The 27,845-nt window shown below is 31.8% G+C and overlaps 3 protein-coding genes across 3 annotated transcripts; 2 read left to right on the forward strand and 1 right to left on the reverse strand.

Moving 5' to 3' along the window:
- The first annotated feature begins 12,095 nt into the window (after positions 1–12,095).
- Positions 12,096–13,583, forward strand: LOC130956350 (L-lactate dehydrogenase B-like). The gene has a single exon (XM_057883390.1). The coding sequence runs from the start codon at positions 12,161–12,163 to the stop codon at positions 13,217–13,219; it is 1,059 nt and encodes a 352-aa protein (XP_057739373.1). The 5' UTR covers positions 12,096–12,160; the 3' UTR covers positions 13,220–13,583.
- Positions 13,584–15,506: 1,923 nt separating this feature from the next.
- On the reverse strand, positions 15,507–16,007 carry LOC130957122 (14 kDa proline-rich protein DC2.15-like). Its single transcript, XM_057884009.1, has one exon. It carries the CDS (start codon positions 16,005–16,007, stop codon positions 15,507–15,509), a length of 501 nt encoding a protein of 166 aa, XP_057739992.1.
- Positions 16,008–21,217: 5,210 nt separating this feature from the next.
- On the forward strand, positions 21,218–23,840 carry LOC130957123 (uncharacterized). The gene is made up of 3 exons (XM_057884010.1): positions 21,218–21,806; positions 21,941–22,933; positions 23,020–23,840. Exons 1-3 carry the CDS (start codon positions 21,218–21,220, stop codon positions 23,838–23,840), a joined length of 2,403 nt encoding a protein of 800 aa, XP_057739993.1.
- Positions 23,841–27,845: the final 4,005 nt, after the last annotated feature.

The following is a 27,845-nucleotide window of genomic DNA, read 5'->3' on the forward strand; positions in this document are numbered from 1 at the left end:
TAGTAATAATCAAATTTACAATACATGACTTCAAAGAAAAAAAAAATCCAATTTACAAGCAAGAGGGAAAAAATAAAAAAAAAAGGAAAGAAAAACACCCCATAACACTTTTTCTCTGTCTGAAAATCTTTCCTTTTTTAATGGTTGTCGAATGTTTTTTTTATTGTTTTGACAAAATTCTAATTTATATTAATATTCATGAATACTATCATATCTTACAAATATCTTACAAATTAAGGACGTTTAATTTAAATGTTGTAACATTAATTTAAAATTATATAAAAATGCTAATTTCTAAAATTATAAATTTTAATTATGTAATACAACTTTGAAATATTATCCAATAACATTAGATATTGTGTTATCTATTTTAAAATATTATCAAATTGAAAAGAGACTTATCATCAAACAATAATAAACGTTACATATTGTTTTATCTATTTTAAAATTTAAAAAACTAAAGTTTAACTTTAAAAACTCCAATGATTGATTTAAGTAATTAATTTATATTTTTATTTATATAAAAAAAATTTTGTTTAATTATTCATGTTAATTAAATTTATTTTTTTTTCAAACCAATATTTTTTTAAAAAGAATTTAATATTTTTATTTGTTTATTCTTATAAGGGTTTAAAATTCTAGTATTTGTGAATTTTTAGTGTTTATAAATACCAACAAAAATCTATTTTAATTTTTAAATATAATTTTGGGGTGAATCACCCAATTAAATTGGTTTGACTTACCTAAAAGATTGCATTGTCACATTAAATCAAATTATACACATATATCTAGTTCTAGTAAATCCTTTTTATTTAAAATAATTTACTGTACATTTATACTAATTTATTTTAAGTCATATTGATTTGATAAAGACATTTCTAAATTAAAAGTTATAATAAAATTAAGAAGTAATATTGAAACTAAACCAACGCAAAATGCTGATTTGTCCTCATTCTAAACTACTGTTACAATATCTTCGGTAAAATTGCATAGTTTAAATATAATTTATTATTTATGGATATTAATAGAACAAACTATTTTTTATATTGCTTTCTTGTGGTAATTGTAGGTTAATGGATCGAGCGGGTGATAAATTGGTAGGTAATAGATCAAATTTTTTTACTACAGATGAAAATCTAGTACTAAAAGTTTAATAACTTATAAAATCCGAAAAAAATTATTTATATAAGTTATTTTATAGAAATTTTTTTATATATGAAAAAGAGAATGGCGATCTTCTTTAATATTAGTGTTATAGGTGCTTTGCATAAATGTGGGGCATCAGAAATCTTAGTTTTAACATGTAAATCATAAATGGTGCACCCTAAACCATAAAATCTAAATCTTAAACCATCAATCTTAAACCTAAAACCTTAACCATAAATCCTAAACTCTAAATTCTAAATTAAACTTTAAATCTTAAATCCTAAATTCTATATCATAAAACTTAAACTCTAAATTCTAAAATTTTAAACATTTAAATCCTAAAATGACAATATTAAATTTTAAACCCCAAGGGATAAACCCTAAATCATAGTCTGGAAATCCTAAACACTAGAATTTTTTAATATACGTAATAAAAAATAAAAAAATTTTAGTTGCCATTACTTAATCAATTAACCTAGCACGTTGAAGTTTATAAGGATTAATTCATTTACTTCACTTTAATATTTACTAATAAATAAAAAAATTGTTACAAGATATTTATTGGATATTTAATTCTCAAACATAAATTACAGTAAAAAAATGTTAGTTTAAAATAAGGAATCTTCATATATGGTACTTTTATATAAGACAAAACATCGAAATAAACTAAAAATATGTCAAAATTATGTGAATTACCCAAAGCCAAAACTATTATGTGCATTTTGTTAATAGTGATGCCAAAACTAGTAGCATCCTTAATGTCAAAAACAGCATTTTGAGCAAGATGCCAACTACATAGTCTGTGTGTTTCATTAGGAAACTCGCTCCGGATAGCCTCCTTCATGGATTCGTCTCCATCGGTAACCACAGCCATCGGCTCCTTTTGCCTCATTACATTAAAAAAATTCCTTAACAACCATTTATAAGAAAGAATCTTCTCATTCTCAAGCAACCCAAACCCAAATATAATGGCCTATTTATAATGGTTAGTACTTGAAAAAATCACTAAAGGCCTATTGTATAAATTCTTTCTATAGGTTGAGTCAAAAGGCCAAGACATCACCAAAACAATCATAGTCATGCTGCATTTGACCATCACACCAAAACAGATTACCCAAATAATTTTCAGTACAGTACGAGTATTGTACCACAGCTAGGGGATCAAGTTCGGTCTTCCCTTTAAGATAGCTAATGGCCGCAACAGCATCACCTTCCACTATGTAGAAACGTTGAACATCATCGATATAGTTATATAGATTCTTCTCTTTATAAAATGCAAATTGCGATAACCACTTGTGAGATAGGCAAAGAATCCCATGATTTGGGTTGTCTGGAAACCTGCTTCGTGCAAGCTATAAACATGGGCCTTGTCTCCTTCCGACATGTGTCGATGTGGTGCCATTACATTTGTGTGGTCTGCTGGGACTAGTTCATGGTTATGATCCGCAACGAAAGACTTTATCTTCCACTTTCCACAACCCTTGTCTAGATGAACCACAAACCTAGCATTACAATTGGTTCTTGTAATTAGTTTGTGTGCCCGATGTCTATCAATCCTCTCGTAATGTTTTTATCGCGCAATCCTTCTCTATTGCAGAAGAAAAATTTTCTTACAACATTACCTTCATTATCTCTTCCCGAATCTCCCTTTCGAACCGCAAACCTGGTAACACGTGCATATTCCAGATACCTTGCATATGCCTCCTCAATCGAATCGAACTCAGCAATAGCCAAATCTTCTGTTGTTGCCCATGCCTCACAGCGATTAGAACTATTTAGTTCTTCAACTAACCTCACAGTCGCCGGACTAGATCCTTGATCTTTCGCATCATCTGCTACCCTACTACTTTCCTTAATATCCAACAATGTCATGTACACTTCTTCTGATTGCCCCGACTCAAGCCTTACTGTCTCACATTCGCCAACCTCCGATCCCGTGCTCCATCCATCACTCCACTGCACAAAGAACTCTGAGCTATTTTTCGAATCGCTGTCCATCTCACTCCACCAAATACCTAAACAGGCAAAGAATTTGTCAGCTGGCAACTCAGACAAAAATAACATGGTAACTGGGCATAAGACATACAACCTAAAAATCGTTAATCAACATCCAAAAGAACCAAGGATAAATTTATACTGTGTTTGGAACACCTTCAGAATAGCTATCCATCAAGAAAAGAATTCTTTTATTTGATTTGGAGTACAAGAAAAATATCATTTTCAAATCTCAAGTGAATTTTAATTCTACGTTAATGTTGAAACTAAATCAGACCAAAATTTGTCTGATTGCAAGTTCATTATTACTAAATATTGAAATGTCAAAATTATTCTTAATGAATAAATAAAGAAAAGACAAATAGATAACCACAAAGATAAAAAGAGTAAAGTCCAAAAAAATCATTTTATTCATGCAATTAATTATTTCAAATCATGAATTTATATTTGAAATAAAGTTAGAATTCACTTCTTAACAAAAATATAATTTTTTTCTCAATTTAATCCTTTATGTCCATACTCAATAAGAATCATACATGTACAAAGGAAAGTATGAATGATGTAAAATGCTTATGTTAGGGTGGAAATAGAGACAAAATCCCACAATTCATAGGCCACAACTCTGAATCAAAATAACCAAAAAACAAAAAGTTTAACTTTGCAAAGGCTTAATTTCTAAATGTCATTGTACCTAAAGTGTACTCCATGATGCCCAAAGTGTACTCATACTATGCAATAAAATTTGGTACTCTACTATTAATTTATGCCAACACGACTTCTTCGTTATTTCAGTTCTTTAATATTTCCTATATCTCCTACATAACTTTCACAATGACAAAATGTCCACAAGAATCTAAGTGATTGCATTAAGTAGGTATTACAGAACCAAATAGTAGCCACGCTTGAAGATGTTAGGCTCAATTACTATGGAAATAAATTCATACAAGTAACCTAGTTCCAAATTACCACATTTTGGTACACTACTTACTCCGACAACAAATTTTGCACAATTTTGCACTACAAGGAATTAGTAAGCATATAGTTACCGTTATTAACTAAATCAAACACAATATTGGGTCAAGTCTTGGGATACGATAAAAGGCATCTTCTGTACATTGTTTTCAGGCACACATCTCTCCCTCAAAATAGTATCTATGGAAAACTATATCAGACAGAAGTAAGTAAAACACACATAATCGATAAAATCCTCTTACCAGGTCATAAGTTGCTCTGTCTTCACCAGTCGCTACTACCCTGCCTCCAATATCTATCTTCTTCGACCACGAGTACCAACGACAAATAGTTCTCTGACATCTTTCAGCAATCTCAATGGCATTTTTCCATTAGATTCCCACTTTTCCTCTTCTCGTAGCAGATCGTAGACAATGTGTATGCCAATGCTTGCTATAATGATCAGTTTTTTCACACCCAGGAAACCCTAACTCATGTAATACCTCAGTATCCATGGATGATGTGATAACATCTATTTTCTCTTTATTTTTTTAGCATAGAAAAATAATTTTTTCCAAATTTCTATTCAAATTGTTTACTCTAATTATTAGTCTCTTTACCCTGTTTAAACACAGTAACTCAAAGTTAACGTTACTTTAGAAAAGCCAGATGTTCACATTTAATTGGCAATTTGCTTGTAGTCATTATAGCCATAGTAATATAATAGATACCATAGAATGCACCTTATAATTTTTGCATGGTAACACTCCTCAAGCAAAACCTATGGTGCTTAACCAATAGCAGAGAAAAACTACATGTTCTTCATCATTAATTGGTGTACCATCTTTGCTTATATTGCTTCTGATAAACTCTCTCCATAGGAAATTTTTTTCAATTTATAGAGTATTCCTTTTTAGGACGCATATCAGAAGTAATTAAATTATGTCTTCAGTGAAAAAATCCAGTGATAGTAGACACATCGAAAAAAGTGGGCCCAACTATGCCACAAGGCAAGTGGAGATTGTTGGTAGTTTTGCTTGAAAAGTATAGCATAGCCCCGATCATCCAATGGTAGATTGACGGGTAAAAGTGAAGAAGTTTCATGAGGTCGTAGAATCCTCAATAGTGCCATGGTCCTTCATGCGGAGCTCCATTCTTTTGAACTAGGTAAGAAAACTAACATTTTTTAACGCAATTTTTAGATTACTGCGAAAAGATCGAGCATGGTCGACAAAAGGAGCGACATATAAGTCATTCTTGATCAAAATGTCTCATCCTTCATTGTAAAGGAAGTAGTAAAAGACACTTTTAGCTTGTTTTGGAGAATTTAGGAGGCTCAGAAAGAAGTGTAATTAGTTTTTTATGGAAAAGGAGAATAAAAGTTTCTCATTGTTGATTGTGTCGAATAGGTCTTCGATGATGACGTCCATCTCTCTCGATAGAATTTTTAGGCTAGTCTTGTCAAAGGATAATAGAAAAATAATAGTATCAATCCATACAATAGATAGAGCTCCTAACCTTAACAGTGGATGTTTAGTTGCTCATGGAATGCGGAATGTAAATTTGTATAGAATTTCCTAATGGAATCCCCCTAATGGAACCTCCTCAATAGAAGAGAAGTCTCCCCTTTTTATAACTAATCCTAATTAATTTAAAATCTTATATCTAAAATTAAGATAATATCTTTTCCTTTTTTTTAAAATAAAATTTGAATTTAAATCAGAATTAACTAACTACTCCGCGTCTTGTAACGTGGGGACCACTTGGCTTCACTGGATCCGCGCCTAACTTGGGTGCTAAAATGGGGCCCAGAAATCACCCCAGCGTTTTCTGCACGTGGCGCATGTCATGCGTACGCGTCAGTCACGCACACGCATCGATGGTCTTTTTCGCAAGTCACGCGGACGCGTCGGTCACGCGCACGCGTCACTGTGCAATTCTTCAAATCACGTGTACGCGTCAGTCACGCGCACGCGTCGCCGTGGAAAGCTCCAAATCACGCATACGCATCAGTCACGCGTACACGTCGCTCCTCGCTGCCATCTCCTTTGATTATTGTGCTGCAGAAACTTCACCAAATCCAGCCGAATGTTACCTAAAATAAACAAAATTACAAAAGACTCAAAGTAGCATCTATATTGGCTAGAAGATAATTAATTCTTTATTAAACTCAACAAATTTGATGCAAATTTACTAGGAAAAGATAGGAAAGATGCTCACGCATCACAATACCAAACTTGAATTATTGCTTGTCCTCAAGCAACCAAAACTAATATAAGCTTAGGATGTGAATTTGCATGAGAATGAGAGTTTGATTAAGCCCATGTCTCTTTTTATAGTGGGGTTTACAACTGCAATCCTGAATAGTTTTGGCATCTCACTCTCCTTTGAATAAGAAGAATGTTACTGTCATCTGGAATTAGAATCCGGATAATATTATGAATTCTCTGATCTTTTGTAGCTCAATTTAATCCTTGAACACACCAATTTTTTTTCGAATTTTTTTAAAATAGATTTTAATAAAATTAAAAATAAAACACCTAATCTAAGCAATCAAACAACTAATAGTTGTTAATCACAGTCAATCTCCGGCAACGGCGCCAAAAACTTGGTGTGGTAATTTATAATCCACAAACTAACCGGCAAGTGCAGCGGGTCATACCAAGTAATATCTCAGGTGAGTGAGGGTCGATCCCAGGAGGATTGATGGATCAAGCAACAATGGTTCAATGATTGGCTAGCAGAAAAGGGTTTTGAGATATTCAAAAGGTTTAAATTCGAAAATATCAGAAGGCAGGCACGCAAGTAAATAAGTTGAAAATAAAATATGGGAGAAAACAGTTAAGGCTTCAGAGTTATCTATTTTCCTGATTGACTTTTCTTATTAACTATTTTAATCGTGCAAGATTTAATTCATGGCAAACTATTTGTGACTAGACCCTAATTCCTTAGACCTTCCTAGTCCCCTCTAAAATTCATCAACTTCCAATTCCTTGGTCAATTAATTCCAATTAGAGGGTGATGATCAAATTCCAGTTTATATGCCACAAGAATCCTAATTATCCAAAAATAAGGGGATTATATGTCACGTATTCCGTTAAATACAAACAATTAGAAATTCAAGATAATATGTTTTCAAACTATTGTTCAAGTACAGAGCTTTTCCAAGTTATACAAAAACTCAATTAGAACTGGGTCATACTTTCGTTCCACCCAAATTCATAAAATAAAGAACGAAAACAATTATTGAAATATAAATCAAAACATGAATTAAAATAGAAAAATAATAGTATCAATCCATACAATAGACAGAGCTCCTAACCTTAACAGTGGAGGTTTAGTTGCTCATGGAATGCGGAATGTAAATTTGTATATAATTCCCTAATGGAATCCCCCTAATGGAACCTCCTCAATAGAAGAGAAGTCTCCCCTTTTTATAACTAATCCTAATTATTTTAAAATCTAGTATCTAAAATTAAGATAGTATCTTTTCCTTTTTTTAAAATCAAATTTGAATTCAAATCAGAATTAACTAACTACTCCTCGTCTTGTAACTTGGGGACCACTTGGCTTCACTGGATCCGCGCCTAACTTGGTTGCTAAAATGGGGCCCAGAAATCATCCCCCAGCGTTTTTTGCATTTTCTGCACGTGGCGCATATCACTCGTACGCGTCAGTTACGCGCACGCGTCGATGGTCTTTTTTGCAAGTCACGCGGATGCGTCGATCACGCGCACGCGTCGCTGTGCAATTCTTCAAATCACGCATACGCGTCAGTCACGCGCACGCGTCGCCGTAGAAAGCTCCAAATCACGCGTACGCGTCAGTCACGTGTACGCGTCGCTCCTCGCTGCCATTTCCTTTGATTCTTGTGCTGTAGAAACTCCACCAAATCCATCCGAATGTTACCTAAAATAAACAAAATTGCAAAAGACTCAAAGTAGCATCCATATTGGCTAAAAGATAATTAATTCTTTATTAAACTCAACAAATTAGATGCAAATTTACTAGGAAAAGATAGGAAAGATGCTCACGCATCAAGCTTAAGCTTTTATAAGCGTGTCTTGGAAGCCAAAACGCAGAGAAGAGAAAGTGCTAGGGATGGCAACGGGTCCCCATGGGGGCAGGGACATGCCCCCCATCCCCCGCCCCATGACCCCAAAAAGCCCCCCGTCCCCGCCCTGTATCCGTGACAGGTGGCGGATATCCGATATCCGCCGGATATCCATTCCCCGCAGATATTCCCGCGGATCTTCCTTAAAAAAATGAAAAAATTCAAAGAACTCAGATTTCAGAAACAATGCACATTAACAATACATTATTCATAACAATGGAGACTAACAATTTTGATTTCAGAATAATTTCAAAGAACTCAAATCTGTACAATGCAGATTTTATAACAGTAAAGATTAACAATACAGATTTCAAAAAAATTTAAAAAATTCCAGATCTATATAATGCACATTTTATAACAATGCAAATTTAACATTAGATTTCAAAAAAAATTAAAACACACAGATCTGTATATGACGAGACAGTTGCAATCAGCAGCGGCGAGAAATAGACCCAGAGACAGAGTAGATGGCGACAAAATCGACGATGTACAGATGGCGACGCGCAAATATGTGGAGGAGACGGCGACAGACAGATCTATGGCGCTGATGATATCTAACGAGGAGGAGGAAGGATGGCGCGCGAGGAGGAGCTCTGATGAGAAAAAGGAAAAAAGAAAGGCAGAACTTGATGAGAAAAGGAGAAAAAAGAAGGAGGAAGGTGAGGCGACCTTGCCGAAGGGGGAGAAGCTCGCGGTGAGTCTAGGAAGTGAGCAACGGAGGTGGCGGCAGTAGTGAGGAGAGGATATGAGACTAAGGCTCAGGCAGAGAAAGTGAGTGAAATGGAACATTGAGAATAGGGTATTAGGGTTTGTGAAATATATATATATATATATATATATATATATATATATATATATTGGGGATATTTTGGTAAGTTGATATTGATGGATATTAAACGGGTATCCACAGAGCGGGTATCTCTACCTTCGCCGCTTCCACCCCGTTTACTAAACGGATATCCGTTTCCCGCCCCCGCGGGGAGAAATTGGCCCCCAAATCCGTTCTCCAGCGGGTAAATTCCCGCAGATACTTGTCCTCGCTGGGAAAAATTGTCATCCCTAAAGAGCGCGCTAAAAGATTTATTGGATAGGGAGGACGTGTGCGCATTTAATGGAGTCATGATGATGATGATGACAGTTACTTAGGGTGTGAAATAGTACTTTGAAATTTATTTTAAATAAATTTAATTGTGATAAAGGATTGATTGTTCTTTTCCGAGATAAAGCCTCGACAATAATGACGATCCTAAGAGATAATTTGTTAGTCGAGAAAGTGATTTTATTAAAGAGGTGTTTAGTCGAAGAAGTTCGATGGTGATCATCTCGACGAAGATGAAGTTGATCTAGGAAGTTGGTGAATATGGGAATGAATCCTTTTAATTGTTAAAAAGAATTAATAATGTAAAATATAATTTTTAACTTTTCATATTTTTTTATATTTATTTTCAGTTCCATTTATAAAATTAATGATAAAAAGTCACACTTTACTTTTTCGATTGTTTAAAAAAATTGAAAAAATTTATTCCCGATAAACATAATGTGCAAGACGATTACTAAGTTTGTATTTGGGGGAACAATTATTTTTAATTTGTTCCAGAGTTGAAACATGAAAGTACAAGATTAGCTGAAAAGGTTTATAAATTGAGGGATAGGCAACGGACAAAGGGTTAAAAATTTCGCTCAGAAACATATTTACTATCTCACACATCCCAACGACTTCATGTGATATTGGGTAAGTTAGTCTTTTGCATAAGTTTCCTTTCATGTTTTCCTTTTATGTCTCTTTTAATTATGTAATTTTTGTTACCTCCTGTAAAATTTATGTTTTTTTCTCTAATTTTGTTTTAGCAAGTTTATTTCTTTTCTCTTTTGTAATCTGAGCTCCTAATTTCTGTGGAGTTTTATATATTTTGCAAATACTTTAAAATTCTATGAAGTGTTTTGTTTTAAATTTATCAAATATAGTAGTTTTCTTTTTTATGTTTATTTTTTATTTTGTAAAGTTTTTTTATCTTTGATAAAATAAAATTTTTAATATACATAAAATGATAAAATTAAGGAAGTCACTTAGATAAAGATGTCAAAAATATCTTTTTTTAAAGATATTTTTTAAAAATTAAAATTTAACACATATAATTAATTAAACTGTGTTACTTTTTTATTAAAATTAGATCGGACAAATTAATTTATCCAAAAAATTAATAAATTTAATTTTAAATCGGTATAAATTAATATTTTTTATAAAAAATACTACAATATCTCTATTATAAAAAATAACTAAAATACTCCTATATATATATATATATATATATATATATTAATTTTGAAAATTCTAAATCCTAATCTTACGACAATAGAGAAGAAAAAGGTTAGAATTTAAAATTCTCAAAATTAATATATATAATAAGAGTATTTTAGTCATTTTCTATAATAGGGGTATTGTAGTTATTTTTTATAAAAAAATAATATTAATTCAGACCATTTCAAAATTTGATTCATCATTTTTTGGTCAAATTAATTTGTTTGACCTAATTTTGACAAAAATAATATAATATAATCGATTATATATAATAAATTTTAATTATAAAAAATTATATTTAAAAAAGACGTTTTAAATGTCTTTAAATACCCGTGAATCTAATACTTACAAAAAATAGTTTCGCTATCAAATATTAGATTTTAAATCATTTGGATTGTTTGCAATTGTCAAGGTCACCTTTGCGATTGTTTTTTAAATAATCTGCATAACATAAAGGTAAGTGTATTCAACAACCAACCCTATCTCAGTCCTCAGCATACACAGATTTCCTGATAAAACGTTCCGTTGACCAAAACTGAATTATTTTGGACTTTTGGTCCATTTATATGCCTTTGATGATGTTTCTCTATAGCTTTTGCAAGGAAGCGGCAAAAGAAAAAGAAGACCATCATCAATGACTCAACATATTCCGTAAGCATATCGTAAATCATCCGGGACATGTATGTTATGTTATGTTGCCTTTGAAATTTCTCACTACGAATATATTCTAGATTATTTTGGTTGCCCGAGTGAGAGTGACGGTCATACGATGACCAAAAACAGCAAAAAAAAAAGTCAACGATAATATTCGTTACAATTTAATAAGTCATTTATAATTATGAATATTTTAATAATTCATTCATAATTATGAATATTTTTAATTTAAAATTGTCAACAAATTTTAATGGAAAAGTCTAGGGGGCCAGCAATTTTATTGTATTTTGGCCAGCATGTAACCAGCAGATAAATGTGAGCCATTGGATGAAATTTCACACCAATCTCATACCATCAAATCATCATTGATGGTTACCAATCACAAATATTACTGGCCCCTAGCATTTCTCAATTTTAATTTTGCCAACGTACGACTAGTATGTGGGAGATGAGCAATGCGCGCAACGAACAGCGATGAACAACACAGATTTGACTAAAAAAACAAGGAAAAAAAAAAGAAGAGAAGAAAGAAGACGAATGTGCACAATGTAAATATTCATGAAAAAGATTATATTTTTTAATTTAAAAAATTAGTTCAAATTAACTACGCAAATAGAGTTGGTTAGTTATATTTTTTATTGCTTAATTAAAAACACAAAATACTTGTAGTGCAAGAGAATTGTATCAAAGGTGGGAAGCATGCATGGGGAGAGAAAAGTGAAAGTATTGAAAACTCAAAAGTAATAGCACGTTATTATGGAAATTAAAGGAGACCTAGAATAATGCATGGAATATGATCCCACCTAAGACGTTGAAAAGTAGCTCCCTCTACCTTTGTCCCCAAGGAAAAAGCAGCCCCAAACTTGTACCTGGCCGATTTCGAACATTCTACAAAAGCCCGATCCTATTGGGTTATTATAAATGCACCAACACTAGGAAACAAGAGCATAAGCAAGTATCGTTGAAGCAAACACAATCAGAAAACTGAAGAAATTGAAAAGATGCAGAAGAGCGCTTCATCAGGGGTGTCATTGCTGGGCCCAGGAGGCTTAGACCTAACACACTCCTTCTTCACCTCCATACTCAACTCTGCACCACCCTCTCCCACTAAGCGCCACAACAAGGTCACCGTAGTTGGCGCAGGAAACGTCGGAATGGCCGTAGCCCAAACCATCCTCACTCAGGACCTCGTCGACGAACTCGTCCTCGTCGATGCCCTCCCCGACAAGCTCCGCGGCGAGATGCTGGACCTGCAGCACGCCGCCGCGTTCCTTCCACGCACCAAGATCCACGCGTCCACGGAGTACTCCGTCACGGCTGGGTCTGACCTGTGCATCGTGACGGCAGGGGCACGGCAGGTGAGCGGAGAGTCAAGGCTGAACCTGGTGCAGAGGAACGTGTCCCTGTTCAGAAGCATCATTCCCCCTCTGGTTCAGCACTCGCCGGCATGTGTTATTCTTGTGGTTTCGAATCCGGTGGACGTGCTAACATATGTGGCCTGGAAGCTGTCAGGGTTTCCGGCGAACCGCGTCATCGGCTCCGGCACTAACCTGGACTCTTCCCGTTTCCGTTTCCTGATTGCCGATCATCTTGACGTCAACGCTCACGACGTTCAGGCATACATTGTAGGGGAACACGGCGACAGCTCGGTGGCCCTGTGGTCAAGCATCAGCGTGGGCGGAGTTCCGGTGCTAAGCTTTCTTGAGAAGCAAGAGATAGCGTACGAGAAAGTGACGCTGGAGAAGATACACAAGGCAGTGATAGAGAGCGCCGATGAAGTGATCCGTCTGAAAGGGTACACATCGTGGGCCATAGGGTACTCTGTGGCTAACTTGGCTCGAAGCATTCTGAGGGACCAGAGGAAGGTGCACCCCGTTTCGGTTCTTGCAAAGGGGTTTCATGGTATCCATGGAGGGGAAGTGTTTCTGAGCTTGCCGTCGCAGCTTGGTAGGGGAGGGGTCATTGGTGTTACCAACATCCATTTGACTCCCAAAGAGGCACAACACCTCAGAGACTCTGCCACCGCCATCCTTGAGGTCCAAAATCAACTTCCAATTTGAACTGCTCCTCTTTATATTCAATAGTCGAGGCAGCTCAATTAGCTTCTTTATTTGGTGACTTCTCTGGTTATCTCTCTATTATTTTATATGATATTTTGTTTGGCAGCTACTCTCAGAAGAAGCCAAAAACATCTTTTTACATGTTCCTTGTTTAAAAAATATAACTTATTTATTTAGTAACATTTTAAATAAAAATAATATTTTTATTTTAAATAAAAATCAAATCCTACAATCTATTATCTAATAACTAAAATAATATATTTTCACATGATAACAATCATTAAATTTTTATTAGAATATCCACCATTTTATTTTTATTATATAATAAAAAAAGATGGATTCTCACCTACCTATTAAATTGGTATAGAAAAAAAATATAAATAAATAATTTTTAATTAATCAATTTTTAATTACTGTAATTAATAATTATTATTTTTTTATTTTGAAATATAAAATTTAAATAATGATTTATTTATAATAATTAATTCATATAAAATATAATTTAAAAATATTTGTTAATTTATTACCGATTAAATTTTTATTAATTATCTAACGGAATTCGCTGTCATTGTAATAGTTAAAGAAAAAAAAGTGAATATGTTGATTTTCTCTAAAGGTTACAGAAGGTTTAAAGAAAAAGGATTGAATCTATAATCTTTTTTTACTTTGATTAGATTATGTTTTTATATCCAACTTTAATCTTAATTTTTGTTTGAATTGTATAGCGAAAAAAGTAAAAGATAATTTCGTTTTGTCTCATAAATTTTAAAAAATAGAACAAAAAAATAGAACAACAAGAGAAATAAGAAGTTGACATAGTCATATATCGTCCTGGTTCAGTTGCCTTATGTAAGGTCCCATATCGGTTGGGGAGGGGAACGAAGCATGCCTTATAAGAGTGTGGATACCTCTCCCTAGCATGACGTGTTTTGACGAGTGAGTGTGGGGGGTTTCGACTAGCATCTCTATCTTCAAAGGCAAAACCGTGAGGCCTTGTGTGCCAAAGCGGATAATATCGTGCTAGCGGGTGGTCTAGACTGTTACACCTTATGCAATGCAACCTACATCTAGTCTCTATCACAACATTATGTGATGAGTTAAAAGAACTTTCTAAAATGCCTCTAAAACAGTTATGAGAGGAATAAGAAGAAGAAGGAGAAGAGAAGGAAGAGGGGTTTCTCGATGGTGGTGGTTCAGCGCAGAACGAGAACTGCACAGTACCATCGTCATGGAGCAGTGTGCGTGCGTGGAGGAGAGCACCGCACTGTCGCCTGTAGAGAAAAGCACTGCGATCAAGAGCTGTTGTCGCTGTTAGGACCTTGATTGGCATAGAAGAGTGTGTCGCTGTTAGTGATGAATTACTGAAGTGTTAGGGTTTATGATAGTAAACTAAAGCACATACATGATACATTTGTTTTTTTTTTTAAGTTATTTAATTAGAAAAATAATTGGTGAGAATATGATTAAAAATATTATATTTTTAACAATTTTAGATAACATTTTATAAATGTTATTTATTCAATTTTTTGACAACTTTTATAAAATATTATATTTTTATTTAAAAATATTGTCCTAAAATTTTTATATTGTAACATTTTATAAATGTTGTTTTAGAAATTAAAGATAATTATTTTTGTGAGTGGCTAAAAATTTGGTTATTTTTGCATTATTCAAAAACAACTCATTAAAAATGTTATCTTTGTCTATCTAAGACAACTTTTATTAAATATTACTTCAAATAAGGGTTATTTTAGGACAAAGATATTGTAGAGATATATAGGTCCAACTCTTATCTCACTTCCCATGGTGAATAATATTGATTGGTTACATATCCATAATAATGTATGTCCCACTATAAAAAAAAAGTTAATAATGTATGTCCCATATTTCTAGCTATTTTCAGCATTTCTATTATATACTATGTGTTTGGATCTAATAATTGGTTTTAAGGGGTTGTAAGGTTATTAACAAGACAAGATTATTCTCTATCTAAGCTCGAGAGAGTAAAAGAAGAAAAGAGTTAAAAAGAGAAAAAAAACTTGATTCATTAATTACTCAGTGAAACAAAAAAAAAACGTCGATGGTTGATCAACCACCACTTTGGTTTCCTTACAATTCATTACATAGCGAAGATGTAAACAAAATAAAAAAAGAGGAGAAGGAGCAGTAGCAGTTGATATCGACGCAGTTCCCGCACTACCTAGTTATGAAAATTCAAAAAGAAGCAAAAATTGCAGAGATCCTCATGTCGATGGATCTGATCTCTGATGTATGCATGGATGCATGATTAGTCAGGCAAACACTTGAAGTCCTGTGGTTGTTGGATGTGGCAGAAGTTGAAGAGGAAGGAATAGGCGAAGGGAATATTGATATGAATGCCGAGGATGTTACCCTTGAGGGCGGTGCAGAGGCACAAGGCAGCGTCAAAGTTATAAAGCCCGAAGAAGAAATTGCAGCAAGGAGTGTTTGGTACACCCGATGAGAAGTTTGCGCGGTTGTCCAGAACGCTCGAGCATACACCCAGCTTCAATGTGTCCCTTGGGCATCCTCCTTTCTTGGGCTTTGGAGTTGGGCTTGGTGTGGGCTTTGGCTGCGGCTTTGGCTGCGGCTTCGGCTGCGGCTTAGGCTTTGGGTGAAGACAATCCAATTCCCGGCTTTCTGTCTCTGTATCGTTGTTATTGTTTTTGGACTCCAAAAGACCCTTCTCACTTCCAGAGACATGTTGCGCAATCAACAGAACGTTGATCCCGATCAAAACAGAAATCAAGGAGAGTGTTTTGGGAGCCATGCCTAGCTTTCTTAATCTCTTATAAATGAATTAAAGAGCAATGATTGACTGTGTTTGCATGTTCAGTATTGGGGGAATGGTGGCTTTTTATAAGGTTGATTGGGGAGTTACGTTGATGAGTTGTAAGAATTTACGCCATATAAGATCAAATAATTAAGAATTGAATGACTTTCAAGATTTGATTTATTTGGAAAAGGAATCGGTCTTGCTTATGTTGGAATACATTGAGGGATTGAACGTGTGTGTATATACATCAGCCAAGCTAAATAACAATCTCTCTCTTATGGGTCATACAAATTGTTGTAACAAATTAAATGCCAATATCGAACCAAAAACACACAAACAAGTAAGTGACAACACCTACGTCTGGCCTATCATTGAACAATAAAATTCCACCTAATCCCCACAGTTTAAATCCATAGTCATAGCCTCATAGCTAAACTTTAAAATCAATCCTGACCCAAAAAAAAAAAAAGAAAAACTTTAAATCAATCATCTAAATAATCGACCTTCCATAACAATTAGGGTAAGAAATTATAAACATCACCTTTTAAATTCAACCAATCCATTTAGAATTGAACAGAAATATTTAAAAAAAATAATAAGTTTAAATTAGTCAAAAATATTTTATTTTATATTTATTAATTTTTAAAAAAATATAATATTATATATAATAAATATATGATTTTAAATATTATATATAAAATTATAATTATTAAATTAAATAAAATAATTGTAAGAATAAAATTTAGCCATCATAATCAACTTTAACTAATACGAAAGATAATTTAGAATCATAAATAAAAAAAATTTGTGATGATCATACATTAAAAAAAAAAACACAGAATATCGTTGAATTTATAGAATAACAAAAAAAAATCTGCTAATAAATTTATTATCATTAGATTTTGCAATAGATTGTGTAGAGAGGGTAGCCAAAAAAGGTGGTTATTGGCGAAAAATTTTACCGATAACTTTAATGCCACACTATATTGTTTTGCGTCGATTTATTGTTAAATTTTTTTCAGTAAATTCGACAATAAATTCAACTGTTTTATTTTAAAATTTTTTTAATATAATTAATAATCAAATTTTAAATATATAATAAAAATTAAATAAAAATTTTATTAAATATCAAATATACATACAGAATAAAAAATTTAATAAATAAGATATAATCAAATAAAACAAAACAAAATCCTAATCATTAAAAATTTTGATAGTCGTCCTCTTTCTACCCCAACTACGCAAAGTCGGCTTGTGACACTTCTATCTATCATTATATCTACCGAAATAATGTAATTATATCATAATCTAATTGCCAAATGGATAAAAATATATATTTTGAACTTCAAATTGTAGATTAAGTTTTACTCTAACTATGGGTATAAACTAATTGTCAAATTAGTGCCCTTTTAACTAAGTAAATATACTCTTTAAATTACTTTATCTTTAATAGATCAGCAACTTATATTTTAAGTCCCAAAAGTCATGATACCTCAAGCTTGATATTACATGGATATGTCTATAACGAGCATAACCATTATGTGTTTATTGGATGTGTCACACATTTATATAGATTATTAGATTTGATTAGATAAAAATTAAAGGCTAATATGATAAAAGAATATTAATGGACTCTAATAAATACAGAATATCTTATTACATAGATAAATAATTTAAATAACAATACTTTAATACATAATACTTTAAATGGTAACAGAATTTTTTATTCTTAAATAATTAAATATAAAATATATAAATACAAAAATATGAGTATTTTTTATTTAATAAGATTAATTATTATACAAAATTTTTTTATGATATTAAAAAATCATATTAAAATAAAATTTTAAACTGTAACATAAAAATATAAAATAATTAATATTTTATTTTATATTACTTGACAAATAATTAGATTATTATATTTAAAATTTATTAATTAACTAATTTTGTTAAAGATATTATTATATAAAATAATTTTTCATCAAAATATTTTGAAAATATAATTTATTTAAAATATCATATATAATATATGATAATATTAACCTTTTTTATTTTTTTCAATTTTTTTAGAAAAACGGAATAAAAATAATATAATTCTAAATACATGCCTATCACATTATATATTTACTTATATTAGTATGACCTAAACTAATCAAACTTACATAATTAAAAATATAAAATATATAAATATAAAAAATAAATATTTTTTATTTATTAAAATTAACATTTAAAGTTTCATATATAATATTTAAAATTATATATTTATAATAAGATTATTTTTTATTTTTATTATTTCTAAGTATTTTTTATTGTTTTAATTAAATTTTTTATTTTTTAACTCGGCCAAATTTATATATATAGGTGAATTCTACCCAATTCCCTCTAAAACAATATGTAAATTAGTCTCTATGATGTGACACATTTTAATTAGATATTTAATTTTAATTTGAGTTAATTTAACTCAATAAGAGTTAACATCTTAACTAAAATAGGACCATTTTATAATTAAATATTTTTTTGAAATGGATAATTATATAATTTGTGTAAATATTAAAAAGTAAATTTATATTCTTTTACCAAATCATTATTACTTAAATTCGTTCCACCCTTCTATTGAAAAACACCTTCATTGTTGACTGAAGTATATTCTTCCCTTCCAGTCACTATTCCTTCATCATTCGAAGGCACACTGTAACTCGAAATAGGACGGAGAGTAAAGATGCAAGTATCCTTTGAATATCTGATACAACGAATCTTGTGTACAATCCAATGATCCATAGCCATTCCAAGAACAGTTTTGATCTAATTATTGATATAGTCCAATTTAAATTCTAATAGACAGATGGATCAAATGCATATCTAATTCAAGCATCACTTTAATATATGCAATAATTATCACAACCTTAAATCATAAATTAATGCATCCTGATAATCAAGAATTTATATGTTATGTGAACTAAAGAGTAAAAGACAACTACAAAATATCAACACGACCAGTGACGGATCCAGAAAATTTTAATAGTGGGGGCAAAATTTATATAACATAATAATAATTTTTATAATAAAAATAATATGTGTATATAAAAAATTAAATATTAAATTATCTATTAATCACTATATATCTGTGGTATAAATACATGTATTGTTTAACTTATTTTCAATGTGTATTTTATATTTTAATATATATGTTATACAAATAATTATTTTTTATGTACATATAGTATGATTATTCTTATGATTATATTTTGTTATTGTAAAATATGATTAGCCTTCAAAATATCTAATATACAAATTAAAACACTAAAATAGTAATTTAAATAATAATATATAATTTAAAATTCTATTCTTTTAGGTTTTATATATTTAAAAAATTAAGTAATTTTTCTCTTAACACTACCATCAAAATTTCTCTCTTTCCATATATATTACTAAACAATTATTTAAAAATTCACTTCCCAGCACAATTAGAAGCCGACTCTTATTGATATTCATAGTTAAAAAAATTCTTTCAATTAATATAGTTGCTACGCAAAAATTAAAGCTAATTTAAAAAGAAGATAAATAATATTCTTTTAAGTTGATTTTTAAAAAAGAATATTAATTTTGTTTAAATATGAGAATTGATCATTCTAATGAATATCTAATATAAAATTTTTAAATTGACAATTAAGTATCAAAAGTTGAATAAAAAATTATTGTGAGGTTAAATTTAATAATCTAATGGGGGCAAATAAATATTATTATCATATACTACTAAAAAAAATTCTAAATTGTAGTGGGGGCACTTGCCCCCACACCAGTACACTTGGAATCGTCCCTGAACACGACTAAATACACTCTTAAACTAATCGCAGATTCAGTACAAATTGAAATCAACACAGAAGAGCAATCAAAGAGAGAAACAACGAGGTTGCAAAGAGCAAAGATTCATTATTTAGTATTTTATCAAATTATAAATTTATTCTTTTAAATAATTTTTTAATTACAAAATAGCTTAATCATAATTAACTTAACAACCAATTAAAAAGTGACATGTCATAAAGGATAATTTACATGTTAAAATATAAAGAATAGAGTAAAATTTACCATATATATATATGAAAAATTAGTGTATAAATATCATAATATTTTCAAAATACTTTTTTGTATTTAAATATTTTATATTTTTAATTACGTAAGTTTAATTAGTTTAGATCTTACTAATATAAGTAAATATGTAATATGATAGACATGTTTTTAGAATTATATTATTTATTTCTTTTTTAAAAAAATTTGAGAAAAATATAAAAGGTTAATATTTTTATGTATTATATATAATATTTTAAATAAATTATATTTTTAAAATATTTTGATGAAAAATTACATTATATAATAATATCTTTAATAAAATTAGTTAGTTAATAAATTTTAAATATAATAATCTAATTATTTGTCAAGTAATATAAAATAAAATTTTAATTATTTTATATTTTTCTGTTTCAATTTAAATTTTATTTTAATATGATTTTTTAATATCATAAAAATTTCTTGCATAATAATTAATCTTATTGAATAAAGAATACTCATATTTTTGTATTTATATATTTTATATTTAATTATTTAAAAATAAAATATTCTGTTACTATTTAAAATATTATATATTAAAGTATTGTCATTTAAAGTATTTATTTATGTACTACGATATTCTGTATTTATTATAGTCCATCAATACTCTTCTTTTATATTAGGCTGATTTTTTTAGATATGGTGTTAGGGTGTGTGTTATGCGGGGATATGATGATTTAGGGTTATTTACACTGGTATGGCGGCGGTGAGTTTTTGGCATTTAGGGGGAAGAAATCGGTGGCACCGATTTGAGGTATAGGGGAAATCGGTGGCACCGATTTGAGTGAGACATGAAGAAAATCGGTGGGACCGATTTGTGGAAGGGGATGATGGTGGGTATGAAATCGGTGCCACCGATTTGTGTGTGGGCTAAATTTTTTTTTAATACGGGATCAGAAATCGGTCCCACCGATTTGGGTGTGCAGCGGTCGGTCCCTCCGATTTGCCATTAGTCACCACAAAAACGGATGTTGTCCTCACGGAAGCCCCATTTCTTCCTCGTTCGCACTCTTCTCCTCTCTTCTCTTCTCTTCTCTTCTCTAATTCTTGGCTTTCATTTGGGTAAAAAAATATCTGTGAGGCTGGAAATAGATAGTGATATGGATGATAGAGTTGTATTGAAGATTTATTACTACGGGCAGATCTTATTACAAACATATGAGGGAGTTCAATTCGTGTGTGAAAATCCATTAGATGTTGTTATTCCATTCACATTGTCATTTGAGGAGTTGAAAGGTGTGATTTGTGAGAAGATAGGCACGCAAAGATGTAGGAGAATATCGTGTATTTTGTACAGGTATCCTTTACCTGTGTTTGGCGGGTTTGTTCAATTTCAAACCAAGTATGTGATGGACGAAGCGAGTATGCAGGAAATGTTTTCAATGTACATGGAAAATCGCCACCGAATATCGTGCATCGAATTATATATTGAGTTTGAGCAATCTGAAGCAGACCGTAACATTGAGTTGGAAGATTATAATAGTGAAAGCGAAGATGAATTTGAAAGTAACTATGAGATCGCCGGTGCAGGCGAGGACGAAGAAGAAGCTGTTGGCGACATGAACGCAGATGTGGCGGAAGTTGCAAATGCACTAGCAAACCCGCATCCGTTTCAAGAGCCTTCTTTCATGCGGTCGTTGGATTTAGGGGCTATGCACGCATCGGAGTTTCCGGAATATATGAATACAGGTGCGTAAACCTAGCTAGCTACGTGAATCTCTGAATTGTTGTTTACGTAGATGGAATAGAGAAGAATAAGACTATAACGATCTTACCTAGTAAAGCATGTTTATTAATTGAATTGTTACTTTTGATGTATGTAGCCCCTCCTGTTGTGGCGGATGGTGAGTTCACAGTGGGGATGGAATTCAGCTCAAGGGAGGCAGTAATCAAGGCAATGAAAGATTATACCATCCGGAGAGGTGTGGACTATCGGGTATATGAGTCGGAACCGACGACATTCTATGCCAAATGTATAGAATATGGGAATGGTTGTGACTGGTTGATCCGGATAACCAAAATGCAGAAGAAGTACTGTTGGGAGATAAGGAGGTACAATGGAAGTCATACCTGTACCAGGTCTACTATTTCTCAAGACCATTCGAAGCTGGATTCCAAGACAGTTGCGGAAGCAATAAAGCCGTTGGTAGAGGTTGACCCATCTATAAAGGTAAAATCTGTAATTGCTGATATCCAGTCAAAGTTTAACTACACCATCAGTTATCGCAAGGCTTGGGTAGCAAAGCAGCAGGCGGTCGAATCAATTTTCGGAAGTTGGGAAGCATCGTATGAAGCTTTGCCGATATGGTTTGAGGCCATGTGCCACAAAGAGCCATCAGCAGTGGTTCACTTTGAAACAATGCCAGCTTACCAGGGGGATGATTTGGTTCCTGATATACGTGTTCTACATAGAGTCTTCTGGAGTTTTTACCCCTGTATAAGGGCCTTCAGACACTGCAAGCCAGTGGTGCAGGTGGACGGGACTCATTTGTATGGAAAATACAAGGGTTGTTTATTGGTTGCAGTGTCACAAGATGGTAATAACAACATCGTGCCTATTGCATTTGCCATAGTGGAGGGAGAGACTTCTGATGCATGGCACTTTTTTCTGAGCAACCTGCGTCAACATGTGGTGACCCGTGATGGTGTCGGACTAATCTCCGATCGACACGATTCGATTAGGTCAGCTGTTGAACGAAGTAATGGGGCGTGGTCTCCTCCAAGAGCTTTCCATATGTTTTGCATCAGGCATATTGAGTCCAACTTCTTGAGGAAGTTCAAAGCACCTTACCTGCAGAAGCTTATCGTCAACATTGGTAAGTTTGTATACAATGAACTTTTAATTTCTTGTAGGCATGATCAAATAGACTGGTGTTCATAGCTTACTGAATGTTTGTCATAGGATATTCACGGACAACCAGGGAGTACCAGATGCGTTATGAACGATTAAAGGAACGGGGTGAGGCTTACACCAATTGGCTTGATCGGATCCCTCGTGAGCAGTATGCTTTGGCATTTGATGGTGGTTACCGATGGGGTCACATGACCACCAATCTTGTGGAATGTATCAACTCCGTCCTAAAGGGTGCACGCAATCTCCCAGTCACTGCACTTGTTAAGGCGACATTTTACAGACTGAATGAGTTGTTCACTAGGAAAAGAGCTGAGGCTGAAGCCCGAATCAGTGCTGGACTTGTGTTCTCTGAGATGGTGACAACGAAGCTGAATGCAAATCAACGAGCATCAGGTAACATACAGGTTTGCTGTTTTGATAGAGAAAATGAAGTCTTCGAAGTACGCGAGATGCCTAGTGGGGTTGAGTATGCGGTTGACCTGCGCCACTATCGGTGTGATTGTGGTGAATTCCAGGTTGACCGAATTCCGTGTAGGCACGTGTTTGCGTGTTGCGCAAATCAGAGGTTGGATTGGAAAGTGTTCGTTAATGACGTTTACAAGATGGACCAAATTCGAAGAGTATACAGGGCTAAGTTTCGACCACTGGGAAATCCGGCAACGTGGCCTGCTTATCATGGACCCAGATTCGTTGGAAACCCGTTCCTAAGACGGGTTGCCAAGGGCCGGCCGAAGATGACCCGCTTCTTGAATGAGATGGACACCCGTATGTTGCGTCGCCCGAGGCAATGCAAGCAATGCGGTGCAGAGGGCCATAGTCGCAGTAGATGTCGTCAAAGTGGTGGACCGAGTGCAGGTCCAACCGACTAGTAGTTGAACAAAAAAAAAAATAATTATTAATTAACATATAATTATTAGTTAATTTTGAATTTCTTGTAAAAATATTTCTAACAATTTTATTGAACATTATTATTATTGATATTATTATTATTATTATTATTATTGCTATTACTATTATTATTATTATTATTTTTATTGTTATTATTGATAATTTAATTCGTTTAAGTATTAAAAAGGAATTTAAGAATTATCATACCTGCACAACGAAAGCATTGAAATTGCCATAGTTATCAGAACCGGACCGGACCGGTCGGTTCGACCGGAAAATCGGTGAACCGATGGTCTGGCCGGTTCGGTTTGTAAGTTGGACCGGTTTGTAGGATCTCCCTCCACTACCCAAAAAATGCTTAACGTGTGGATCGAACACACGACCATCGCAGAGCATTCCCTCCCCTTTTGCCACTATGCCAACCATGTTTCTTACTAATTTAGTTAACAAAAAATATATATATAACAAATCTGAATGATTTTTTAATTTTTTTTATACTTTTAAACAAGTATGAACACATAGTCAACAATAACAATTTTACAATAACAATAACAACGTAGTCTACAAATCCAATAAGTAGATACCAATAACGAAATAAACATAGTCAACAATAACAACCTACTTAACAATAATAACCTAGTTAACATACTCAATGAGTCAACAGTACACATTATGTCTTAAATAGTAGTAAGAACGTAGGTAACATTGTCAATAATTAAGTAGTTACAACTTCACTTCCTCGGTCCCCACTTGATATCCTTGTATATCTTTTTGCACTTCTTTGCAATCCTTTTAAAACCGGATGGTGTATACCGATTATAAATATAACTTTTATATTAAAAATGATAATTTAATCACAATTAAATAATTAAAATAAATTAACTATTAATTTATTAGAAAATCATCTCAACGAAAATAAATACATCACATGATTAAAAATATTTTGAATTAATCCTATTAATTTACAAACTTTAAGAAAATAGAAATAAAAATTTAAACACAAAAAAAAGCCAAAGTTCTGATACCACTGAAAGATTATCATGGGTTCATAACACGCAGTGAAAGAAAAAAAGGTAATCCTAAAGATTTATTTTTGTGTTTAAATTTTATTCCAATAATAATATATAGATCAGATCTAAATACCTGAGTACGCTAGTAAAAATCTTTTTCTCCTTCGATGGTACGAAGGCGTTATCCGTATCCACACCGAGACCAATATTTGCTGTCAACTCTTTGACCAATGGATATCTGATCTAAATTGAGAAACCTCATGCAATTCTTTGCACGCTATAAAATTTTTCTCCAAGAATTAGGTTCACATACATTTATGTGTGTAGATGTAAAGGAATAAAATATTTGTGTCACATTCCTATACTCTTGGCGGACATATATATAGTATGAAATTTGTTATTAATTTTAAATTTGATTCTCAATTCAAATTTAAATCTGAATCCTTCAAATTTATGAATCATATCATAACTTAATTCAAAACAGAATCAGTTAGGATCTCATCCAAATTTAGAAATAGAATAACTAATTATTCTCAAATCTCATTTAATATTCTCAATTATCATACTATTATTATATTCTTGGTACTAGCAAAAAATATAATAATATTCCATTTGAATTAATATAATTATTTATTTGATCAAATCAAATTAATAATTAAATAATTCTACAGCAAAGATTAGAACACTCGTTAGTGTGTGACCCATAGGTTCAATACTAAGCGGGTAGTAAATTAGTCATATTAAATTTACTAATCAAGGTTGGCATCTAGCAACCCTCTTCAACGACCCGATAGTATGAAGTAATATATTTTTACTAAGAACCTTAGAAGAACAAAGTATAATTCATTCTATCTTTCCAGCTCTTGGTTAACCCTTAGAGTATGGTTTAATTGTCAAACTCTAACTTATTACCATTATTATAATGAACTGTGAATGACCTAAGAAACTCATTTCTTTATTCATTCAATTCCCTTGGCTAAGGTTTTATTCATCTCAGTCATTATAATCATAGAGTTCAAACTCTTTACCGAGAGTTGATGGATTCCTTATTGACTAATCATTAATTCTACAAGTATTTAAATCATACCTAATATCCATTCAACTAGCACCCTAGGGTATTAGCTGTCGGAATCAAAGTATAATAAATACATTCTTAATTACTATGATAGTCGCAGGTCAAAGGAAACTCTATTACTATGTTCATCTTGAGAATATTCTATTGACAAATATGTGGTAATTATAACCATTAGGAATTTTCAGAGTGAGTCAGTTCAATGGTCATATCTCTATATGCACCATCTATATATATAATTTAATAAATGAGATCTATTAATTTTCATCTAATGAAAACCATTATATATATATATATTGATCTTTTCGGATTATTAATGTTCTTTTTAATAATCCTATGACCAAGAACAATTTAGATTAAATTATAAAAGATTTATCTCAATATTATGATCACTATCACAATGATAAATCTCTAAATTTAATTAAAAACCTTATTATAATAACATTTTAATATAATAATAATAATAAATTATTTGACACATAATTAATTAGATTGTGGTTATACTACTTATTTCCAACATAAAGAAGGTAACAATTAGGCAAAACTGAATCCCATAACATTGTGAAATAAGAAAATGAGTTATAGAAAACTAAAATAGAAGAATTAAAATTAAAATGTTCCACTGCTGCTACAAGTAATTAAAGTTCTGGTTGAAAATGAGAAACTACAAAAAAAAGTTAAAAACCTAAACATTGAGATGAGTTCCAAAAACTTGGACAAAGTTCTTGTTAATCAAATGCCTTTCTTTATAAAATCTGGCCTTGACTTTTTGGATGAAAGAAAACCTATTTTAAAGCTTCCTCTTCCAAATAAAAAAAGGCCGAACCATATTTGTTTAAAAATTAAAGGGCCACCTCTTTCAATGACAAGAAATCATCTTTCAAGTCTAAAATTTCATCAAGAATCAACACTTGTTCCAATTGTAACATATATATCCGATCATTCTTCTTCTTAATACTTTATTTACAAAAGAAAAATTGGTAATTATATTTATATTATTATTTGTGATTATAATACAGTTGGACAATAAAAAAAATTAACATAAAAAATTTAAATTAATTTAAATACCTAAAATTTCATAAAAATTTTGTAAGTTTGTCTTGCATTCAAGAAGAACAAAAATATATTGTATTTTGATAATAAATATTTAAGGTATATGATCGAAAATTTCACATTCTTTATCAAATTAAATAAATATGATGATGAATTTGTGACATTTGGAGATAATAATTAAAAAAAAAATCATAACTACTAAAAAAATGGATAAAAATTTTTCATCTTGCATTGACAAGATATCTTTTGTTGAAAATTTAACAAATAATCTCATTAGCATAAATCAATTTATGTGACAATGGTTATATAGTAATCTTTAAAAATATCGAATACAAGATCATTGATGAAATCACTAATTCTATTGTATTCATAGTTAAAAAGTGTAACAATGTCTATGGTTTAAGAACATATAATTAAGAATTGAATGAGTTTCAAGGTTTGATTTATTGATTTATTTGGAAAAGGAATCGGTCTCGCTTATGTTGGAATACATTGAGGGATTGAACGTGTATACATACATCAGCCAAGCTAAATAACAATCTCTCTCTTATGGGTCATACAAATTGTTGTAACAAATTAAATGCCAATATCGGACCAAAATCACACAAACAAGTGCCAACACCTACATCTGGCCTATCATTGAAAAATAAAACTCCACGTAATCCCCACAGTTTAAATCCACAGTCATGGGCTCATAGCTAAACTTTAAATTCAATCCCTGACCCCCAAAAAAAAAAAAGTTTAAAATAAATCATCTAAATAATCGACCTTCCATAACTAACAACTAGAGTAAGAAATTATACACATCACCTTTTAAATTCAACCAATTCATTTAGAGTTGAACTGAAATA

The sequence above is a fragment of the Arachis stenosperma genome, chromosome 10 (assembly GCF_014773155.1).
Source record: "Arachis stenosperma cultivar V10309 chromosome 10, arast.V10309.gnm1.PFL2, whole genome shotgun sequence".
Lineage (NCBI taxonomy): Eukaryota > Viridiplantae > Streptophyta > Magnoliopsida > Fabales > Fabaceae > Arachis > Arachis stenosperma.

Coding starts and splice junctions, on each gene's coding strand:
- LOC130956350 (XM_057883390.1), top strand. CDS start 12,161: ATGCAGAAGAGCGCTTCATCAGGGGTGTCATTGCTGGGCCCAGGAGGC.
- LOC130957123 (XM_057884010.1), top strand. CDS start 21,218: ATGGATGATAGAGTTGTATTGAAGATTTATTACTACGGGCAGATCTTA. Junction 21,807..21,940: donor TCCGGAATATATGAATACAG/GTGCGTAAACCT, acceptor TGATGTATGTAG/CCCCTCCTGTTGTGGCGGAT. Junction 22,934..23,019: donor GAAGCTTATCGTCAACATTG/GTAAGTTTGTAT, acceptor TGTTTGTCATAG/GATATTCACGGACAACCAGG.
- LOC130957122 (XM_057884009.1), bottom strand. CDS start 16,007: ATGGCTCCCAAAACACTCTCCTTGATTTCTGTTTTGATCGGGATCAAC.